Source organism: Prionailurus viverrinus, chromosome B1, assembly GCF_022837055.1.
Source record: "Prionailurus viverrinus isolate Anna chromosome B1, UM_Priviv_1.0, whole genome shotgun sequence".
NCBI lineage: Eukaryota > Metazoa > Chordata > Mammalia > Carnivora > Felidae > Prionailurus > Prionailurus viverrinus.
In genome coordinates, this window is record NC_062564.1 from 164,780,441 (window position 1) to 164,804,613 (window position 24,173).

Sequence of the window (24,173 nt, forward strand, 5' to 3'; positions counted from 1 at the left end):
GACCTGAGCCCAATTCATGACCCGGATTTTTAACCAACTGAGACACTCAGGCGCCCCCACCATAACCTATTCTAGAATCTCAAGAGCCACCTGCCTTCCCCCTATCTGTGCACAAGACCTGGGTGGGTCCCGGCTTACTCCCCCTCATCCGCCCTCCAAACCTGGCCACTGATGCCTCTCTCTGCCAGCGTTCATCCTAAAGACGATGGTTCTCTGTCTGTTTGCTGCACAAAAAAATGGGTGGAGTGCGTCACCCCAGCAAGCCCTCAAAGGACGTTTGCTGAGGTATACTGTGCAGGAGTAATGTTAAGTTCTCCATGCTTTTCTCTTTTCTTCCAGATTCTGTGCAATGCCATTGTCATATTACTTGTATGCACCTGCATCTATGTTTTTATTTTCCATTGTTATTTTTTACCTATTACATTGACTTTATATCATTCAGGCTTTCTATCTCAATGCTATTCGACAGAAATAATACTGTAGACAACATACGTGATTTAAAGCTTTCTAGTAGCCATGTTCAAAAGTAAAAAGAAATAAGTGAAATTAATTTTATTTTGTTTTTTTAAATATAACTTATCGTCAAGTTAGCTAATATACAGCATATACAGTGTATAGAGTGTGCATCTGTGTTTTTAAAGAGTAAGTTTTTAACCATATGATTTGCAAAGGCATGACTCTGCCAAAAGTAGTATTTTATCCTAAAAACAGTAAAATATAGCTTGTTAATCAACAAGCTTTTCCATATCTTTTAAATACCCACAATTCTGCTTCTTAAAACAACGTTTCTTTTTTTGCCATTATCTTTCCCACGCACACAGTTAGATTTAGCTGTAATCACACTGTTATTTGGGATTTTGACTGTATTTATACTAAACTTATAATCCACCTGTAAAATTGACCAATCTTAATTCTAAAATTAAGAATTGAGAATTCTGAATATGTAACTGGCTAACACAAGGCGGGTTAGAAGTGAAGAAGGAGAGGATTTTAAGAAGTTATATCTAAAATCCTAAGCTGTGGAATGTCCTGGTAACGAGACACTGAAGATACGTTCAGAAGACAGATATACTGACAACACTCTAGGAAAAAGTGGTCCTCCCACTTTCCCTGCCATTTTAAGCAGGGGCCCATAAAAAATATATGTGACCTTTTTAACGATGGCCCAAGACCCTCACGATAAGGTTTCCATAATGACACCACACTGCATCCCTGAGGAGAACAAGGCCACACTGTCCCTTTTTAACATCTCTTCCTTTGCTGACAGACCACTTCGTCACTCAGCACCTGCTCCTGGGTCCCTGATCTCATTTTAGTAAACCAAAAAACAATTCCATCATGGAACTTAATCATAAACAGAAACTAAGGGCCTACAGTCAAGACCTAGAGAACTTTCACGATCTACCTATGTGAGATTTAGTGTAACTTTGAAGTCAATGTTGGCACGGGTGTATTTGGCTTAATTCCTTATTCTTAGATATATTTCAGAAAGTGGGAGTTATTAGGTAAATTGTATATTATGTAAAACTGGTTATTTTCATTCTAACGAAAAGAAATGGAGCCCCAGTTTCAGATGGAACCAATCCTTTCTAAAGTCACAGAGAACTAAGGTAATCAAAGCACAGAAGGGCGTAAACCTGTAACCACAGAGAACAGGAGGAGCCCCCAGTGGAGTAAGTTTCCCTATTAAATCTCTGAGAACCAGAAATGGAGTTGACAGGGATTCTAAAAGGTGGGAGGCTGCATCCTAGAATGTGTAAAGGAGGGCTGGGGTTAACCGGCTGGGCCAAAGCTGGGAGGAGAGGGGCTCAGGCTGCAGGAGCCATGGATGGTGGAGGCAGGGTAAGGAGTGGAATGGAGAACTCTGGGAAGAACAAGGCGGCACCCATGTGAAGCAGCTCCACTACCAAGGCCTCTACCCACCCCTCCATTCACTCTGGATTAAAGTGCAGGGAGTCAGCCCACACCAGCTGACTTTTTTCTAAGGAAACAGGATGCACCACAGCTTGTGAAGCCTTCCTCATTCTAGCATCCAGGGAGCCTGTGGCCTACAGACTCATCCTACAGCACAACCTGACAGTCACACCGGGTCATTTCACCATTGGTTTTTCTAAAATAATAATGATCTACAGTTTTTATTCATGTGGTTCGATATTAAAAGTGAAGTGGGTGTCAGTTGGGGCTCTTAATTATTTCCACTTTCAAGGCATTTTCCCTATTGATACAGGAAAAGAAGAAAAGGGTGGCGGGGGGGGGGGGTGCTTGGTAAAAATAGGGATGGCCACACCCACAAACACTTTTTGCAGGGATGAATGCAAGGAACCACCTGGCAGGGATCTCCAGGATCCTAAAAACTGTGGCTTAATCTTTATCCCAAATGTCACCTTCCTGAGCCAGAGAAAAGAAAACAAAAAGGAAAACTGTAATCTGCTCTCTTTTTAAAGGAAACAGAAATGTGATCATGCCATGGAAAAATTATGTTTGCTTGTAAACGAAGACACATCCACACAAAAAATCAAAATAGCTGTGCTACAATGGTGGGATTAAGTATACTTTTTGTCTGTTTAAAACCTCCTTTTCACCAACAGACACACTGACAAGATGCTAAATGTCACTCATCATCAGGGAAATACAAATCAAAACTACAATGAAATATCACCTCATGCCGGTCAGAGTGGCTAAAATGAACAAATCAGGAGACTACAGATGCTGGAGAGGATGTGTAGAAACGGGAACCTTCTTGCACTGTTGATGGGAATGTAAACTGGTGCAGCCGCTCTGGAAAACAGTGTGGAGGTTCCTCAAAAAATTAAAAATAAATCTACCCTATGACCCAGCAATAGCACTGCTAGAAATCTACCCAAAGGATACAGGAGTACTGATACATAGGGGCACTCGTACCCCAATGTTTACAGCAGCACTTTCAACAATGGCCAAATTATGGAAAGAGCCTAAATGTCCATCAACTGACGAATGGATAAAGAAAATGTGGCTTATATATACAATGGAATACTACTTGGCAATGAGAAAGAATGAAATCATGCCATTTGCAGCAACGTGGATGGAATGGAGGGTATTATGTTAAGTGAAATAAGTCAGCCAGAGAAAGACAGATACCATATGTTTTCACTCATATGTGGATCTGGAGAAACTTAACAGAAGACCAGGGGGGAGGGGAAGGGGGGAAAAATGTTACAGAGAAGGAGGGAGACAAACCGTAAGAGACTCTTAAGGACTGAGAACAAATTAAGGGTAGATGGGGGGTGGGGGTGGGGGAGAGGGGAAAGTGGGTGATGGGCATTGAGGCAGGCACCTGTTGGGATGAGCACTGGGTGTTGTATGGAAACCAATTTGACAATAAATTATATTTTAAAAAAACTAAAAAAATAAAACTTCCTTTTCATAACACATTTCATAAAAATAAATGTGAACCAAGATAAGAAAGCAAAAAACTTTCATAATCAAGGTGATACGAATACGAGAAAACTCTTCATTCAGTACCTATATATCAAACACCTGGAAAAGTGCCACCCATTTTTCCTAGGGACACGAAATGTCTTCAAAAGATTCGTATTCTCATGATATAAACATGGGAACACACACATTCTAATACTGCGTTAAGTGTTTATACTAATGTCCGTGCCTGCAAACAAAATCTAGCTCAAACTAGTTCAAGTAATAAAGGAGAATTCATTAGAAAGATACTGGGGTAGCTCACAAAACCAAAGACCTACAGGAATCAGGATCGCGTCCTTTCAAACCTTCCACCCGAAGAGAAAGAAGCCCTTCTCCCTCCCAGCTTCAATCTGAAAATCCTGGGAAATTTTATCTGTCGGCCTGGCCTAGGTAACCCGTCAGCCCCTACAACAACTTCTGTGGCCAAAAAGGCAAGGCTGTTATTAGAGAAGGGCTAGGGTCAGGTGGGGGTGGGGAGAGGTGGGAGGGGTGGCAAGATCAGGCCATAGGAGGAACCCTCACTTTGACCCCCAATAAAAGGGTATCAGAACTAGTTAGGAAAACTGTCCTGTGCTGTGTTAAGTACAAAGAAGGCTATTAAGCAAATTAAGGGGCTCAGAAGATGTACAGCACAGCTGTCAGATGGAAAAGTGGAGAAAAAACACTCCAGGTAAGGGGACGGCAGTGAGTCAGATGTCTTTCAACCCATATATAGGTAGCAGGGATTTTTCAGCAGGGGGCGAAGCTGGAGTGGATTGTTAGGGAATGACGTGTATGATCTACCTGTTCAGTTTTTTGTTTTTGTTTTGTTTTTTTAAATGAGACAACGGAAGGTGCGTGAAACCTAGCTGGGAGCAGAGACACATGATACGAAAATCGGTCTGAAAGTGGCTGAAACTGTCAAGTTGATAGGGCAGGAGAGGGCCTGAAATAAGGTGAAGAGGAAAAGTAAAAGAGCCTTGAGCTCAAACTTATCTGGACATATTCCTTTTTCTTTTTACACCACGCACAGCTACAGTGACAAACAACCCCTAGACTCCAGTATTATATTATCCAACCAGTTACTGTCAGCTGCAAAAAACAGGACTGAACTTAAGACATTTTAAATGACAAAACAAACATTCTCCACCAAATGATCTTTCAAAACAGACACTTAATATAAGAAATTCCATTGCACAAAAAGGTTCAAAGCAAGCAAAGCTTATTTTAACTTTGATATACAAACCAAATCATCACCCACTACCAGCATTCTAAATAGGTTTCCTAGCAATCCAGAGTATTTCTCCCAAGTGCATTCATCTTTTCAGTTCCGTTCTAGTGTTCTGAATTCTTTGGCTTAGCTGCTGGCTATAAATAGGACATTTGGTGATTTGTTTCGACTGTGTTCCCTCCCTCAAACAGGAAGAGACAGCACAGAAACCACATTAGAAAAGTACACATTTTAAACTTCTTTAATCTCCCCTAAGGTATTCCTTATTTTTATGAGGATCAGTATTAGATAGTATAAGCGAGGACCTTACCAGCATATTCGTAGAACCACTCTAAGCATCTCTTACTTGAAAAGGCTTCTTCTTCAGTCTTTATTCTAGTTGAATCGTATTTTCTATACATGCTAGAAATTGAGAAAGGAATCTGAAATTATTTAAAGATGCTGAATTTCTTTTCAGTAGCAGATAGTTTTTACTCTTTTACCCAAACCAGATACCTACTCAATCAGATTCCCAGTGTATTTTAAACATTTTACTTCCTGCATTCAGAAGCTTCAGCTTTTATAACTACAGTTTTAAACACAGTCATACCCATAACAGAATTAAACAGTAAACACTTGATACAGGTTCTTCTCTGATTAACAAGTGATCAGTAAGAACTGACTGGATATCCTCCCCTCTACCCTACTAGCCAGAACCAACTACAGAATGATATAGTGAGACATGGTCAGCAACAGCTGAGGTGTTTTCTTCAAGTAATGACCCTAGAACCCACTCATGTCTCTGCATGAAAAGCCTCCTGACTTTCATGTCCTACAAGTCAGGCTGGGCACAGAACACAGTCTAGGGAAGAACCTGTCAGTATTAGACATGTCAAGGGACCATGAAGCAAATAAAAAGAAACATCAAATTATGTCTCCACCTCCAGGAAAACACCTCAGGAGAGAGACGTACAGAGAAGCCTTGGTTTCTGCCACTCTCTTGCAACACCCCCCTACTGTGGGGACGGCTAGCATGAGCTGGAGAACTGAGTCGGGAGGCAGGGTGGCTTCCTCCTCCAACACTGTGACTTGCTGCAGAATTCTCTATTTTATGATGACCTGGGGCTAAGGACCAAGATATTCCCTACCTGGGGAGGGGAACGAAGGAAGGATCTTGAAAATAGTCACTTTAATAGAAAAATTAGGAGCGTATACTTTTTCTTTCTCTCATTTCTATATAAGTTGCCTAAATAGGTGTGTGTGTGTGTGTGTGTGTGTGTATATATATATATATATGAACATTTATGAATGTAGTTTTATATAGTATATATTGTAAAGGTCACACATAATTACTTTTTAGTAAGTATTTACTCATGACCTAGGCATTTATCAGAGTAACTGTATGTACCTCTGATTAGAGATTCTGGGTTTTGATACCAAACATGGCTACAGGGTATTAAGATACTGAAACTGCAAACCACCAGTGTTCTATTTCTTCTAGAAGAGTTAGCCATACTACCCAGAAACAAAGGGGAGTACTGGCCAAGAGTTCAAACGCACAGGTTCCAATCCTGGGCCTAGACATTCTTAGCTCACAGTCTATGTAACAACACGGAGACCTCCGTATGACACTGTAATGTCTGAATGGCCTAAAAACACCCCACATAAAAAAGGACAACTGAATACCATCCCATAAATAAGAGAAAAATATTGACACATGCTACTACATGGATGAACCTCTAAAACGTCATGCTAAGTGACAGAAGCATGACACATGAAGACCACTCACGTGAAATGCCCAGAAAAGGCCAATCTGTAGAGAGAAGTTGGATGGGTGACTGCAGTGTCTGGGGGCAGGAATGCGGACAGACTGTGAATGGGCATCAGGGATCGCAGTGGGTGGTGGGGACCTTCTAACACTGCCTTGTAGGGACAGCTGCGTAATTCCTAACCACTTCGTAAAAATCACTGAGTTGTACACTTAAAATGGATGAAAGCTATGGTATGTAAGTAAACTTGTTTTTCAAAAAAGACCAAGAGGGAAACTGAGCTAAAGCTACAGACCCCTACCCCCTGGGTGGCCAATGAAATGCTATCAGTAAGAGTACCTCACATCCTTCTGCAACACAGCTACCAGTTTCCAAACTAGCTCCTTCATACTAAGTTCTGTCGGACTGTGGGGAGAAATAACAAGTCTACATACACCGTCACAAAATGCTATGTGATTATCAGAACTTAGTAATTCTTTACACCAAAGGGGCGCCTGGGTGGCTCAGTCAGTTAAGCATCGACTTCAGCTCAGGTCATGATCTCACGGTTTGTGAGTTCGAGCCCCATGTCGGGCTCTGTGCTGTCAGCTCAGAGCCTGGAGCCTGCTTCAGATTCTGTGTCTCCCTCTCTCTCCACCCTTCCCCTGCTGGCATTCTGTCTGTCTCTCTCTCAAAAATAAAATATTTTAAAAAATTTTTTAATTAAAAAAAATAATTCTTTACACCAAAGAAGTATCAAGTAACCTGGCTTCCCAAAGCTGAAAATCACTGGTCTACACACTGCTGGTGCTTATCTTCTAAATCACCACTGTCTTCTTAGAGATCATTATTTTCTACTCATCTGGGATATGAAGAGTCATATTATTTTCACATTTTCAGAGTCTATCTCTCTATCCTTCCAACAGAGTTGGAACCTATTAAGTATCACAGCAAGAAAAAAAAATGAAAAAATCTCATCTAATCTCCTTGATTTATAGATGTGAATATTCAGGCCCATCAGTGAAGTAACCTGCAGGCCAGAGTGGAGGAAAATGTAAGAAAAGCAGCAAAGACTAAAATTATGATGTTTGTTCATTGTTAAAAGAGAGAGACAGAGAGAAAAGGAAAAATGATGTATGAAAATCAAGGCGCAATGATAGAGATGCCTCAAATCAACAAGTCTAATGACTTTTTAGAGTTAGCAAAATTAAACAGTTCACTTGTCGGAAAAAGAATTCGTTGACAAGGTCTTATTTTTTCACAGTTCCTAACAAATTCTCACTCATCTGAGACTCAACCTCTGCTCGGCTAATACTCCGAGTGGGCTCAGAGCGTTCAGTCCCGGCAGCGCTCTCTAGCAACCCAGCCTGGGTCCCTTGCGAAAGCAATTACGGATTCCTGTGGTTGTGTGCTCAGTGAGACCTCTTAAAGAACACACGCATACCAATCCCGCGGTCCTCAACACGCACAGATGGCAGGCCCTTCAAAGGAAAGAAAAACTCTACACGAGTTTTGGTGGATCAATGGACTAAGATAAAACTTCGGTTCCTAAGAACTCAACTTACCGAAGTTTGTTTTCGTTTTAGAAACCCCCACACGAAAGAAGAATCGCAAGATAATTACACCTTGAAAATACACCTGGCAGAACCAAAACAACATTCCAGTGGAATCTGCGCACGACCAGACCCACAGAGGGCTGGGTAGGAATGTGCCTCTTTGATACACATCATCCGCGCTGATCTACGACATACCCGTCATGTCTACTTTTCTTGGCGGACAAATCATCTCCAGAGGCAGGTCTTCTCTTTTTCCTCGGCGGCATCACTTTACTAAAGCAGTCTGAGGAACTGCAAGACCGCAGGCTTCCTACGAACAGAGAGTCAAAGGGCACAACATCAAGTTTAGCCACATCCTAACATTTCCAAAGAATACCACCACCAAATTAAAAACTCTCACGGCTTGTACTGTAAAGGGTTTAGAGGTTATCTGTAAATGTTATAAGGTGAACAAAAGGTTTTTAGTTCCTCTTTGAGAGAATGTTACAGTCAAGAAATAAACCTTGCAGTGACACAAATAAGTTAACACTGTCCCCACAAAACCACATCAGAAACGGAAGTTATCACAATTTCCATTTACTCTCCAAAAACATTAATATAAATCATCAAAGCTTTCGGTCTCTCTTATTTGTCAACGTTCCTTCAAAAGGAACTGCACTGCTATCTCAATTGCGTATTTCATGAGGCAAGGCCAGATCAACCAGTAACCTTGAATCTAAAATACAAACAGGCACCTCAGTCCCAATACTCTTAAGCTTCAGGGATATCTCATCTTAGAAAAACAGGGTTTAGGGGCGCCTGGGTGGCTCAGTCGGTTAAGCATCCGACTTCGGCTCAGGTCATGATCTCTCGGTTCGTGAGTTCGAGCCCCGCGTCGGGCTCTGTGCTGACAGCTCAGAGCCTGGAGCCTGCTTCAGATTCTGTGTCTCCCTCTCTCTCTCTGACCTTCCCCCGTTCATGCTCTGTCTCCTTCTGTCTCAAAAATAAATAAACGTTAAAAAAAATAAAAATAAAAAAATAAAAGAGGGGCGCCTGGGTGGCTCAGTCGGTTGGGTGGCCGACTTCGGCTCAGGTCATGATCTCGCAGTCCGTGAGTTCGAGCCCCGCGTCGGGCTCTGTGCTGACAGCTCGGAGCCTGGAGCCTGTTTCAGATTCTGTGTCTCCCTCTCTCTGACCCTCCCCCGTTCATGCTCTGTCTCTGTCTCAAAAATAAATAAAACGTTAAAAAAAAAAAAAAAAGAAAAACAGGATTTAGATTTTTTGGACAGAAGCCTGACATGATCTTGAGCACAATTTCCATACTAATTTTGAGTTTGTTTCTGCCACTTTCAGTCTGGGTTTTCAGACGCATAACTTCCATTTGGTAAAAGATACTAAACTATAGTAACAACAATCACAACGTAGAGCACTTACAGGGACCTCCCTGTGAGCCAGAACCCGTTCATATGACCTACTGACCTGTTACCTCCAAACAGGCTTATGAAAAGAGAATAACCTTTGTTGCCCATGCAGATGAGAAAACGGAGACGGGGAGTTAAGTGGCAAAACTGGGGTACAAACCCAGACAGTCTCGTTTCAGACTAAAACCGTTATAAATTAAAATACTTGTATCCATCCTGGCACAGGGGTAATCAGATATACCATCTGGTCCCCACAATAACCCCAAATGTCAGGCAGGGGAAAGATCATAATCTGTACTTGACATATGGGAAAAACCAAGGCTCAGGCAGCCACGTGATTTTCCAAGGTCCCAAAAGTGTTCAGCGGTGTATTCTGGACCCCCATGACTCTCTCCTCCTTCTATCAGCTCCTTGGTGGAAGGCTCTGGGCTCTCACTGAGTCAGAGACAAGAGGCAGCATAGGGGGCTAGTGTTTAAATGACCTGCATTCGACGAGTAAGTTCTGGCTCTTCATCTAACTGTGTGGCTTGGTCAACCGCTACCCTATTCCGGTTCCTCATTTAAGGAGTAAGAACTGTGATACCTACCTCTCCGGATTTTTACGAAGGAAAACATCCATTCAGTGAGTGCCTAGGTGCCAAGCGCTATGTGTAGACAGATGGCAGGGACATAAAGAAACACGCTCTAACTTCCATACTGGAGGTATGCGGGCAGTGCTCAGGCTGCATCGCAACCCTGCGATGTAGGTATGATTAGCACCCCATTTTTACATACTAAGAAACTGAAGAAGACAGATTAAGTGACAGCCAGAAAGCGGTAGTTGAAATGGATGGCGGAAGCCAAGCAGCTTGGCAGCAAAGTCCAAGCCCTCAGCCGCTATTTTCTGTAGCCACTGAGGCCATCCAGGCAGAGATGAGAAGCAGGAACTCAGGACACAGCCCTGGGGAGTACGGATGTTTAAGGGTCAGGGAAAGACCCAGACAGGGAGAAAACCTAGGAAAGTATAATGTCCTACAAGCCAGGAAGAGACAGTTTCGGGCTGCGGTCAAGTGCACACAGAGGTCAGCTCAGGGAAGGAGCAAAAGGGACACACCACAACGGGCAACGAAGCACAGCAGCGCGGGGCTGGTGAGGGCGGGGGCCACACTGCGATGGGCTGCGGAGGGATTCGAGGTGAGGGAGCGAACACAGTGCACACAGACAGCTCCTTCTAGAAAACTGTTCTGTGGGCAGGAAGAGAGTTGTCAATAGCTCATGGTCACAACCACAAGAAATGCAATGATCAGGACTGGAACCTAAAGCCCAGTTCACAGTGAGGCTTCCACACTGTGCTAGGTTCCCAGGGTGATATGCTTTAGGAACGGAGCAGCCAAAAGCACCTTTTCTGTTACAAACCAGGACCACAGCCTGAATGAGGCTTCTACCCAATGCCAGGTCCTGAACAACACGTGAGCTCGAGGGTCCTGCTTGCTCCTTTAGCACGGAAGCAGACCCCAAACAGGGCTAGAAAGACGACCCTCAGTGGCCCTACTCCAGGTCCCAACCAGATCCTGTCCTTGCAAGAATGCAAGCAGGGGGGTTTTCAGAGACACAAGGCGTACCGTGTCTCTCTCCCCGACAACAGCAGCAATAACCCGAAGAGAAAGCCAGAGAAAGTGTTGCCCACCACCACACACACCATCTTCCCTATGAAGGGGTGGTCCTGCTTATAAACAACACGGGAGCATACAAAAAGGTCCAAAGAGTTTCAGAGCGACCCAAGCTTTTGGAGACTGCCAACACACAAGAAAAAGATTCATTCTTGTCCGTTAACGCTTTGGGCTGGGGCCTGCAGAACGTAAAAGTACATCCTGCCTAGCTGGAAAGCCTGCCACACTGCTCAGAAATAACAGTCTGTCCAAGAAATAACAAATGTTGGCGAGGATGTGGAGATAAGGGAACCCTTGTGCACTGTTGGTGGGAATGCAAGCTGGTGCAGCCACTGTGGAAAACGGTGTGGAGGTTCCTCAAAAAAATTAAAAACGTAACTACTATATGACTCAGCAATCCCACTTCTGGGTATTCACCCAAGGAAAACAAAAACACTATTTTGAAAAGAATATATGCACGCCTAGGTGTGCTGCAGCACGATTTACAATAGCCCAGATAGGGAAGCAACCTAAGTGTCCCTCAACAGATGAAGGGATAAAGCAGATGTGTGCACATACACAATGGAATATTATTCAGCCACAAACAATAATGAAATCTTGTCATTTGAACAACATGGATGGAGCTAGAGAGTATTATGCCAAGCACAAGAAGTCAGAGAGAGACAAATCCCACAGAATTTCCCTTGTATGTGGAATCTAAAAACTAAAACAAATGAACAAATGAAAAATAACAGACTCATAAATACAGAGAACAAACTGGTGGCTGCCAGAGGAGAGGTGGGTCGGGGGGAGGTGGGCAAAATAGGTGAAAGGGATTCAGCCGTACAGACTTCCAGTTATAAAATAAGTAAGTCACAGGGATGCAAAGTACAGAATATAGCGAATAATACTGTAATAACCGGGTATGGTGAGAGGCGGTAACAACACTTACCTCGGTGAACGCTGTAACGTACAGAACTGCCAAACCAACATGTTATACACCTGAAACTAATACAACATTGTATATCAACTATAACTTAAAAAAAAGAAAGGAAGGAAGGAAGGAAGAGTAGTCTGTCTTAAACCTTGAGGCTCACTTTCCCCTCCCTGAATGTGTACGTATGAAGAAAAGTCATTTCCTTCCAGTGCCGGTCATGGCTTAGTTCTGAGCACCTAGTCTGGCAATAAACTCTCCCTCACACCAGTGTCTGCAGAACACAGAGGAAAATGTACTATCCCCTCAGCCCGTGGAACAGCGAACACTATTTAAACTAACGTCTTCACAATATTCGCCAATAAAGGTTAACCCACTCGATCCTCTCCTACCCGCTTCCTCATAGACAAACAGGTATAATGTCTGGCTTTCACTGAACCCTACTCAACAAGAGCATCATGTTTTTGGGAAACATACAAACATCTTAAGTTAACTAACGTTTTCAACTTTCTCTTTTTTCTTCCTTATTTGATGCTTTCTGTGAAAAGGTTTCACAAATCACTTTTCCTCGTGTCCATGTAAAACGCACTCATATTTGAGCCCCAATTTGGCATTTTATTCTTTTATTTATTTAAAATGTTTTCCTTCTAGCCAAGAACTATGGCTTCTGTTCAGATCTCTCTACTCTAACGATCAGCGTAAGTGAGTGGCTACTGTGAGGCCATCTTTCACAAAGAAACAACATCTGTTCACCTTTCCAGCACTCACTGGCTCACTGAGCCTTTCAACCCTGCCTCAGAGGAAAGACACATCCAATTCCCATGCCAGGGAAGATACAAAGGACGACACAGCACAGCTTCACAGGTAGAACCCGAGATAGAACCCATAACGACAGTGAAAAGTTTCAGGCTACATAAAAAGCAATTTTTTAATGCAAGGAAAACAAGTTTACTTGAAATACTTTGCCAACACGAACCAAGTCAACGAAATACACAGAGAGCACACAACTCAAGGCGTATTTGCCCCAATACTGCTCCTCTTCCCCCCAACACGGCTCCAGGGATCCCAGCTGAGCAAGAGCAATAAACTAGGGTTTTTAAGCGCACATTCCAAATACGCCCTGGCTTGCAGGGCCCCGTTTGGTTTACCTGTGCATAGACAGCAGGCAATACAGTGTCTCAGTACAATAATAATAAGATACATACATTATTGAGAATCCAAAAGGAGACTCTCAATAAATATTTGTTAAATAAATGTGTTCCTAAAACATGTATAAATCAAATTCTACTTTAAAAAGTCAGTACATTTCGGGGCACCTGGGGGGCTCAGTCGGTTGAGCGTCTGACTCTTGGTTTCAGCTCAGGTCATGACCTCACGCTTCTGTGAGAACGAGCCCCGCACCAGGGTCTGTGCTGACAGCGCAGAGCCTGTTTGGGATTCTCTCTCCCTCCCTCCATCTGCCCCTCCACTGCTCATGTGCACACACACATTCTCTCTCTCAAAATAAACAAACAAACAAACAAAAGTCAGTACGTTTCTTCAGTACCTTTCCAGAGATTTAAAATACCTATGAACAGATAACATACCATAATTTCAGATTTTTTTCCCATTCATCAGGAAAATAAGCACTTCACTTTAAGTCTCCTGGAAAACTAGGATTTTTTTAAACAAAAATATTCAAGAATGTCTGCCCCTTAAAATAACTCTGTGATAAGTCTTTTTGTAATAAAAATTGTATTTGTTTAAATGAATGTTTTACAAATTTGTATTTATTTGCATCATTATATTTATGCAACTTATATCACATAATCTACTTCAATTAAACTTTATCTTTAAAAAAAACAAAATAATAAGTAACAAGAACGTTATGAAATGTTTATCTGCTTCAAAGAACGGACTATTTGGGGCACCTGGGTGGCTCAGTTAGTTAAGCATCCGACTGCTGATTTCAGCTCAGGTCATGATCTCACAGTTCCTGTGATAGAGCCCCACGTCGGGCTCCAAGTAAGAGCTCAGAGTCTGCTCGGAATTCTCTCTCGCCCTCTCTCTCTCTGCCCCTCCCCTGCTCACGCACCCTCTCTCTTTCTCTCAAAATAAATAAATAAACTTTAAAAAACAAAACAAAGAATGGACTATTTTAACACTCTGTAAGTATTTACTTAAACACAATCAATCTGACATTACAGGTAGAGGCAAAATATTAGGCAAAATATTAGAGGCAAAATATTATTATTAAAATATCTGGCATTTTAAAGATAACTCTGAAGAACTTTCAAAGTTATGCTCACTAATCTGAGAGGTTTATTACTGTCCCAATTCTACAGATGAGAAAATTGTCCCATTAGGTTGAGTACCCAAAAATTCCTACATCAATAAATACTTAACAAAGAAAAGCAACTTCCTGTAGATGAACTTTAAGAAACCCCAAAATTCATCTGAAATGATCAGAGCTGCAAGTTTTCATTCTTTGCCAATCACCCAAGAAAAAGTGGTGATGAAAAAGATTTTAAAGATCTATCTTACATCAGGAGAAATATTTGGCAGATACATATGAAAGAAGAAAAGCCTTCTGATAATCATAATAAAGCAGGAGAGAGAGAAGACTAGTATCAACTAATAATCCCAAGCTAGAATTCTCACTCCTTATAATTATCTTGATGTTCTGGTGTTCAGTCTCAATACTTCTACACTAGACGGCCAGTCAGTCTGAAATCTAGCCTGAGATGCTAGGGTCGATATATGATCCATAGGAAGGCAATAAAAATTGTTTATATTTTTTACCCCAGGTTATGATTTGAGTTCATTTCTTTTTGGCTTAGTTTTAAAAGAACTTCAGATCACTAAAGTAGATCTAAAGTGATCTAAGTTGTTACAACAAATGAAATATTCTATTAATTGACCGCATTTTCAAATAAATCAGGTAGTCAATGAGTTCTTCCCACATTAAACAATTAGAAATACTGCCAACATTTTTCAACATTTTTTTTTTTTAAATAGCTGATCCTAGAAAATCTATTTTAAAGAGAAACTTGAGTTCACCTGTTTGGACCAAGGCCCTTTAATGACTATCCAGCTTGTTGTCTTGATAATAATTTAACTAAATTATGTTATTCTTAGTAAACATTATTTAAGTAGGTGCACCACTGCCTTTCCCTTTTTGACCTTTTTGTTTGTGGGCCTCAAGAGGCCCATAAAATTACAGAATTATTCTGACCTTTCCTAACTTAGTAGAAATGCATGTTCCAGTACAAAACTTTCACTGTCTGGGGTGCCTGGGTGGCTCAGTCAGTTAAGCATCCGACTCCTGGTTTCGGCTCAGGTCGTGATCTCACAGTTTCGTGGGTTCAAGCCCCAAGCTGGGCTCTGCACTGGCAGTGCGGAGCCTGCTTGGGATTCTCTCTCTCTCTCCCCCTCCTCTCTCTGCCCCTCCCCAACTCACACTGTCTCTGTCTCTCCAAAAATAAACTTAAAAAAATAAAAAACTTTAAAAAATTCCACCATCTAATTTTCCATTTTATTGAGTTTGTTGCATCATAACCTCGTTTCACTTAATAACATTTTACGTGGTTCATTCTGCCACTTCACTACTTTTTATGGAGCTATCTCACCTCACTATTCACTGAAGAATGTCACAAAGACATAGTGATTTAAGTTGATAAATAGATCGTGTTTGAAAACATCTTTCCAGTACCTAATATTTTCTTTCATTTCCTTGAACAGATCATTGAACTACTTGCTTGCTTGAGTGAAACTATTAGGGTCCAAATGTGCAATTTGCATCCTACTACTTAAGACAAAAAAAAATTTTTCCTTTCCTTTGTCTCTAAATATTGACTTCTGACATCTACCTTCTTTGTTACTCATTTTTTTTGTCCTCCCCGTCCACCATTTTTTATTCACTCCCTATAATTCGGATTTGGGGCTACTTGTCCAAGATCAATTCTGTCCGTCTGTCTGTCTGTCTCTCTTTGGTGGGAGGAAGACTGAAAGCACCAAAGGAAAGTGCTGGAAGAGACAGAGCAGGAAGACCCCAGCCTCTTTCGCACTTGGTTGGCTCTTCCACATACAGTTTCCGGCAGATACTGCTGAGACCCCGTTGTGCCAAAACATTCAGAGCAGCATTACAGTGATTAATGTTCTCGGATTTCCAAACGTTACAGATTTTATGTTGTTTAATTTTTTGAGTATACTCAGGTATGGGAATCACAAGTGATGCTATAACCAAACGGGGAAACGTTAACGAAATGGACTATTCGAAGGAATTACTAATGCTAATTGGCACTGACTGGCACGTCTGGGGTACCAGGCACTGCCCCAGCATGTCACATACCAAGTGTCACACATATCCACTATCCCCAAGGGGGCAAGAGGAGGCACGAGGCCAAACACACTTTCCACTTTCATTTTCTTAATTACAGCTTCCAGTTATTTAATTGCTATATTCAGGTCAAATATTTAGATATAAAATTACTATAGTAACAACATTCATTTAAATCTGAAGTTCAAAGTTAACTGCATAATGTATAGGATTCAGAACTCAGAGGTCTTATTACCCCAGCTAAAGAAGAGACAATCTCCAGGCTATACAAACACAAAAAGCAGTTTTAAATCAAAACTACACTAACTCTTAAGTTTAAAAAATCCTCAGAGCCACCAACATATTGTTTTAGAATTGGAGAGAAATGTGCTTTACTACTTAACTATTAAAGCTGGCCCTGAAAATTTTATTTCAGCATTGCTTGTAGCAGCCAAGTTAAACACACTTAAATGTGTATCAATAGGAGGCTGCAGAAACATATTATGATATATCCATGAACTTTAAAAATGCAGAGACATTAAGGTATAGAACACATGCTTTATAAATGGGCTGCTATGAAGAGATCAAGATATACTGAGTGACAAACACAAGAGGCACATACAAATGTATACAGTATTGGGGGGGAAATATCATCATCTGGGACATAAACAGAAGACTGTAAGAGTTACCCCTGCAGAGTCAAGCATGGAGTACTAGTGGGGATGAAAGCTGGGGGTAATAAAATGGAACAGAAATTTTCATTTTTTATTTTACACCTTCTTTTTTTTTTAATGTTTATTTATTTTTGAGACAGACAGACAGACAGATGTGACCAGGGAGGGGCAGAGAGAGAGGGAGAGAGACACAGAATCCGAAGCAGGCTCCAGTTGTCAGACCCCGATGTGGGGCTCGAACTCACAAACCACGGGACCATGACCTGAGCCGAAGTCAGATGCTCAACCAACTGAGCCACCCAGGAGCCCCTATTTTAAATTACCTTTTCGACACTTCTTTTAAAACCATGTGCACACAATGTTTTTAAAATTTATTAAGCAAATTGTTTTTGACTGCCCTCGAGTTGATTTGCTGACACAAAAAGATCAGATGAAGGGAGCCTCTGTGGCCTGGCCTTCTAGAACACTCCTGGCACAGACTCTGCTCTCCTTCTCTGACTCCTTGCCCTGGAAGGAGGACTGTCTAATCCAATTAGTGGTCCAGGGAGAAGGAGCTGAGCAGAGCGGCCCAGCCCTCGTCTGAACCCCCTCTTCAGACTGACCTGCCGGCAGAAGTTCAGACTCTTTGGGCTGTCATGAAGTGGGGAGTTGGGGGTGAGTGGGGACAACAGGTGTGCTGGCCTGTGCTCATCTAGTTGTGCCGGTGACTGGGTGTAAGGCTATTTATTTAGTTCAGGTAAAATACTACAACTCCTCTGCATTCTTGCTATATATCTAAGCTGTGTTTTCCAACAAAACTGGTACTTCAATCTCCATCTTGTGTCTAATTTTCAACTGGTTCTAAACCAATGTGGAGGAGAGGGTGGGAGAGCTCTAAATCCCCAAACCTCCAAGGATATACCATTACATGAAAAATGAAAGATGCTGTATAATATGTACAGGTACGATCTTAGATGCTAAATTTTTAGAAGTCCTATAAAAGTATAAACGCACGCATAAAAATCTCTGAAAGAACAAACACTGAACAGCATACTGGGGGAAGGCTGGATTGGGAGAAGAGAAGGAAGACTGTCACTTGTCACTCCATTCGGTTTTGTGCTATTCAACATTCACCAACAAGCATGTATTCCTGTATTCCTGTATAATTATAATTACCTGAAAATTACTGTGGTAATTTTCAAAAAATCTAAATACATTTTAATAACTTTTGTTGGAAGTCATAGAAACCATAGAACAAGTGCAAGTTTCTAAACGTTCTGCTTCTCAACAGTTTAGAGAAGCGGTTCTCAGAGTGTGGTCTCCAGACCAGCTGCATCAGCATCATCTGGGAGCCTGATAGAAACGCAAACTCTGGGGCCCCAGCCCAAATCTACAGAATCAGAAACCCTGGGGGTGGAGCCTAGCAATCCGTTTTAACAAGCCCTCCCTGGCTGATTATAAGCCAGCTGAAGTTTGAGAACCACAGGACCAGAGACCGGCTCATAATAACTGTTTCAATGTTTCCATTTGTAAATCCTCTGGACCTATACCACCCACCCACCCACACCCCTACCCACCAATCAAATTATCTTTCGTCTCAATTCAACACGCATTTATGGAATACCTTTCAAACTGCATTACTGTAAGTTTTTAGTATAAACTAAAGCACTTTAGTAAAGAAACGGTATCGTGAGGCCACTAGGGAGAGTCCCCAGCCTCTTTAAAGGGACTGAAGTAACTCTGACATAAACCAGAGACCCACAACGGAGCTACACCACCGGGAAGGAGCTGCAACATGGTTTCCTTCACACACCCTGAAAAACATCCTCAACCAAGTAGCGACTTGTCAGTGTATTACAACACACATCATTCTCAGCTAGTATTTCTCCTTCGTAACTTTGTATTATGAAGCTTATTTAAAATTAAGTAAAAAAATAAAATAATAATTTAAAAAATTAAATTAAATTAAATTAAGTAGCATAAGCATTTGTAGATACCTGTTGGGTGATCGTCTTGGCCAACGTCTTCTGTTAGATTCTGCAAGAAACATGTTCATGATTACCAAGAAATCACATACCATTCAGCAAGTTTTAAAATTCAGTATTTGCATAAACAGCTGGCATCTCAATATCCATAATCTGAATTTTTGCCAAATACACTTAAAACAACTACTTTAAACAGTTGGTGGTCTTTAAAAGCTTGACTTACTAGCTTATTAAGGGTGTGGTAGATCTTATGAATATTTGCCAGTGTTGAGAGATGAGAGTTCAGCTGGAAGTCTTTAAAAGAAAAAGAAGAAAATTCAGGGTCATTTATTTCCCATGCTGCCAAACAACTGTAAGACAAGAAAACTCAGAAGTGCAGAAAAACAAATGTTTTGATACCACTGAATAGTACCTCGTTAATTTGATACTTACTAAATAAAATTCAACATGCAACTATTGACCTAGCTCTTAGAACCAAAGTCTGACAATAAAGTTAAATCCCCAGCCAAATGTTTAAGTTCATGAGATTTTCATGTTCACTTTCTCTTTCTCTTTCCCTTCCCCAGAATTACTGATACAGTATCCAATCAAGCTCCTGGCAAGAAAATAACAGAAAAGCATCTCAGCCATTTGGCGTTTCTTACAATATATTTATTTTGCTGGCTCCTATAAAAGAGAGAGAGCAAAAATGGAACCGAAGTCCCTCCTCTCCCATCAAGCAAACACAGGCACATTAAAGGACTGTGCTGCAAGCAGAGTCCACGCGCCCAGAGCCCGAGGATGGAGGCTACAGTCACTCGCACTGCAGAACTGACAAGCGCCACAGAGCCAGGAGGGAAGCAGCAGAAACCGGGCTCACAGACGTGTCCAACTCAAAGAACATATCCCGCCCCCCAGCATCTCTGATAATTTCAGGACTACATGCTAAATCATACATACGTCGTAGAATCCCAAACAACATAAAACTTTCAACTGTTAGGCTTGTGAATCTCTAACCTCAAATGCTTCTTTTAAAGTCAAGTATGCTTGCATACATATTGGCGACACAAATGCAAGTTAAAAGTCAATGACTAATTTCACATTTGAAAAAGCATCAAGGAAGTATTCTCATAAAATATCAAGATTTATATTGGCTCCTTTCCCTACTCTATCGTAAAGGCTAGTCTGAAAGTAACCTTGAAAAGATACTGTAACTCCCCAAGTTATGCCATTTGGATAAAAAAGAGAACAATCGCCCTTCACGGCACTAGTTCACTTGGGACTCGTATTGGGTGCCAAGAACAGAGCAAACGGCAGACACTACAATACAGCCGTCTGTGCTGGGCTGGACTCTGGGCTGGACTTGGGGCTGCTGCTCCGAGTCTGGGAGGCACGCTGACTTCGCTGCCAGTGTTTAGAGAGCTTTACTTTCTTTTCTCAGTTGTGCCAGGAATCCAGCTCTGGACTGGCCTGCAGAGCAGAGGGGCTGGCGGGCAGCAGGGCCTCTGGCCCTCACACGTCACCATCAGGAGCGGCAGGCCACACTTGCACACAAACACGTGGACTGCTCTGACCCACCTGGCGGTGGCCATGGTCTGACACTCACAGCCACTGAGAGCTGCCCAGAATTTTTGGCTGAGAGACGATCAGAGCAGGGCCTCAGACTCTAAATGGGCTTCAAATACAGACAAGTGTTAATTGTTTAGCATCTGAATGGTTTGGCCGCACTTAAGGTAAATGATGACATATTGTGGCACAGAATCTTGATTTTCCATCTTAATTAGTACAGTTGCATAGAAAAGGTATAGGAAAGCATTTGGAGCATGTGAACGTGTGTGTTTATTTACTTATGTTTACATTTAATAAACATTGATGGGGTCTCTAAAGCTAGAAGCAACAGCCCTCTTCTGAGCCACAGGAGGCTTTGGGGAGCTTAAACATCCGCAGCCCCCTTGACCCACATCTACCACCACACCATAACCGCCCCTTTTCGTACTTGCAATTTAAAAACTGGAGGACAAATGATACATTCCATTTCCATCTCCAAATTAAATCCTGAATTAAACTCCTGCCCCCCCCCCCCAAAAAACAAAAACTAAAAAAAAAATTAAGGGTCTAGATTCTCTCTTCACTGAGGCCACATGGAGCAGGGAATAGAAAAGGGGTCTTGCCAAAGATCATTCAAGCACTGAGGTTTCCAGAAGCCCCCCCCCCCATGCTATACTTTTTCCACCCCTCTGATGTTAATTCAATTGTCAAAATTCACATAAGAGAATCTAAATGAATTAAAATTTCTAAATCCTTCTACACACACACACACACACACACACACACACACTTCCATACAAAAATCACAGCCAAATAAACACCTTGATTTACAACCTCTCTGTGGAGTCTGAGCGCTTATCTGAATCTCAGGTCTACCAGTTATTTAAATCTTGATTTTTCTCATCTATAAAATGAGATTACAACACCTTGATGTGTCATTCATTCATTACAATGTCTGCACCATATTAAGTGCTCACTAAAAGAGACCAACGATCACTACATTTGCTGATATCATTTTCCAAATCACACTTCTATCTAAAATGGTCTCTAATTCCCATAGGTCCAAGTCAAGCCCCACAACAGAAACTCCACAAAGTTGGAGCTCCCTCTGTGATTGAGGCATGTGGCCCAGTATATCGTTACAGCCTGTGATGGCCTTTCTGTATTCACACACCACCAACTGATGTCCACGATGATGGTCAAAGGTAATCTCAACACAGTGGAAAAAATATACAAGAGCGTTTAAGACCAGGTTCTAGATACAAAGTTTCACTTCACAGGCAAGGAGAATAACAAGGCTTATTTCCCAAATCACATAACACAGTCAGCAATTCTCCATTTCCATATCCACTATCATCACTTCACCGAAAGGAAAAAGAAAAGGAAACAGCAACACACATAATTTTACTTTAGCTTCACCAAGGTAAGAAGAAGCTAAGGAGGTGGCACAAATTCAGTGGGAAAAAAAGACAAAAATGGCATTAAAAGATAAATCCACAAAGGTTAACACATATTGAATTTATGGTTCATCTGTTCAGTGCTCAGGGCAAGTAATAGACCTTGAAATCTAAAATAGATTTCACATCCTTAAGGAATAGATGTTAAGGCTAAAGATCAAATGCTTTACACAGAATGTATTTAGGAAAGCACTAACTGATTCATAAAAATTTCCTTCTGCTCATATTTCAATTCCAAAGGATAAATGCCAGGTTAAGTCACCTTTACTCCAGGACCACATGGCTCTCCACAGTAAAGCAGTGACTGGGTGTCACTCTCCTGTGTGACATGCAAACCCTAGATTCTGTATTAAAAGCAAAACTGGCTCTGCAAAAAGGCACAGCCCGCTTGATAAACAGCTTGCCTAAATTATCTTCTGGGTATTCTGGGTATTCTTAAAACGATCAACAAATGGTGACTGGGCATAAAGCTCCCTGGTTTTTTGTTTGTTTTGCAATTACCATTTGGCATGACCTACATAATGGAAAAGAAAAGAATGCCACTGAGGGGAGGTCAAAGCCCGTGTCCCCAAAGTCCCCTGGGTTTAGAGCTCCACAATATAGACAGGGACATAAATATTAGGAATGAAACAATTATGTGAGTTCAGACAACTGACCGTCAGCAACAAGAATCAAATTTAAAAATGAACAGCCCTTATAGGAGTTTACTTCCAGAAAAGGATCAGACACAAATTAAACACTTAAAAATCAAATCCTTTCCTTCATACCATCCTCACTTGTAAAATATAGCTGGGAGATGATCCCCATTGTAATAGCAACAAAAAGCAATAATACCTACAGGAATAAACTAATATGTAACATACAAGTGAAAAAAAACAATAAAAGTTTACCGAAAGACCTAAACGTAGAGATATGACACTCCTGGAATGGAAAGGCTCAGTATTGTAAAGCAATCACTTCCCCTTTGCACTAAACTACAAATTAAATGTAATCAAATTCCTATTCTTCCTGCCTCCCAGATCTCCACCCCAAAAGAGGTGGAGAAAAGGAAGGGACTCGGGCAGATTGATTCTAAAGTTCATCTGAAAGAACAAACATGTTGGCCTTGCCAAGAAATTGTTGAAAAAAGAAGAATGAGGGAGAACCTGCCCTATCAGATATCAAAACAGAGTATAAAACAGAGGTTGGTAAGCTCTTTGTAGAGAGCCGGATAGTAAATATTTGTAGGCTTGTGGGCTATGCAATCTCTGTTGCAACTACTGTGCCACGGTAGCTCAAAGCAGCCATAAATACATAAACAAAGGAGTGTAGCTGTGTTCCAGTAAAACTTTATAAAAACTAAGTGGTAGGCCAAATTGGCCTGTGGGCCACGGTTCGCCCATGCTTGGTATAAAGGTACAACAATTATAATAGAGAGGTACATGTGCAAGAAGACAAATCAGTGAAGACCACTGATGAACATATGTGCGTGTCTATAAACACACATATTAATTAACATATGATAAAACGGCATTTCAAATAAATGAGGAAGAGCTAATCATTCAGCAGAGGGGCAACTAGCTAGCAGGTGGAACAAATTAAAGTTCACTCCAACCTCACCCAAAAGTTACATACAGATAGAAGGGGAAGGCACTCAAGGCAAAACAAAAGGCCTTATCTTGGGCTCCGGGTTCTGCTCTGACTCTACCCACCTCTCCAATCTCATCTCCTCCCTGGTGCCTGGGTGGCTCAGTTGGCTAAGCAATCTCATCTCCTCCCCATCCTCCCCATGCTGCTTCCTCAGCCACAACGAGCTTCCTGTTGTTCAGTGACCATCCCAAGCACACTCCTACTTCAGGACCTTTACACATGCTTTGCCTTGAGCCTTCTTCTAATAATAACACAGCTTGCTCTCACATTTCACCAGGTTGCCATTTAAATATCACCTTTTTTTTTTAAGTTTATTTATTTAAGAGACAGAGAGAAAAACCAGCAGGGGAGGGAGAGAGTGAGGGGGGGGACAGAGGATCCGAAGCAGGCTCCAGGCTCTGTGCTGACAGCAGAGTACCCAATGTGGGGCTCAAATTCACAAATGGTGAGATCATGGCCTGAGCCGAAGTCGGTCGCTTAACTGACTGAGCCACCCAGGCGCCCTTAAACATCACCTTCTTACCAACCTTGCCAGACTAACGAGCAGGACCCTTTCTTTGATCTTTCACCTTACCATGCTTTCTTTCTTTCTTTCCTCTGTATTTGTCATCTCTCTCTCCCAATTAAAGTGTAAGTTTCACAGAAGCCAGGACTCAGGTCTTGTCCACTACTGTATCCCTAGTACCAACTTAGAACGCTCTCTGGCACATAATA

The 24,173-nt window shown here is 41.7% G+C and overlaps 1 protein-coding gene across 11 annotated transcripts in view; it reads right to left on the bottom strand.

Moving 5' to 3' along the window:
* The window catches only part of DCUN1D4 (defective in cullin neddylation 1 domain containing 4), an 85,043-nt gene that overhangs the window by 36,056 nt on the left and 24,814 nt on the right, over nucleotides 1-24,173 (bottom strand). For all 11 annotated transcript variants that reach the window (XR_007151546.1, XM_047855827.1, XM_047855824.1 and 8 more), the window contains 4 exons: nucleotides 19,070-19,140; nucleotides 18,859-18,898; nucleotides 8,145-8,259; nucleotides 4,977-5,068 (listed from right to left, as the gene is read on the bottom strand). Coding sequence is in view for 10 of the 11 variants with exons in the window: in XM_047855827.1 (XP_047711783.1) it covers nucleotides 4,977-5,068; nucleotides 8,145-8,259; nucleotides 18,859-18,898; nucleotides 19,070-19,140 (318 nt within the window). In the remaining variant the exon portion in view is untranslated. The remainder of the gene's footprint in view (nucleotides 1-4,976; nucleotides 5,069-8,144; nucleotides 8,260-18,858; nucleotides 18,899-19,069; nucleotides 19,141-24,173) is intronic.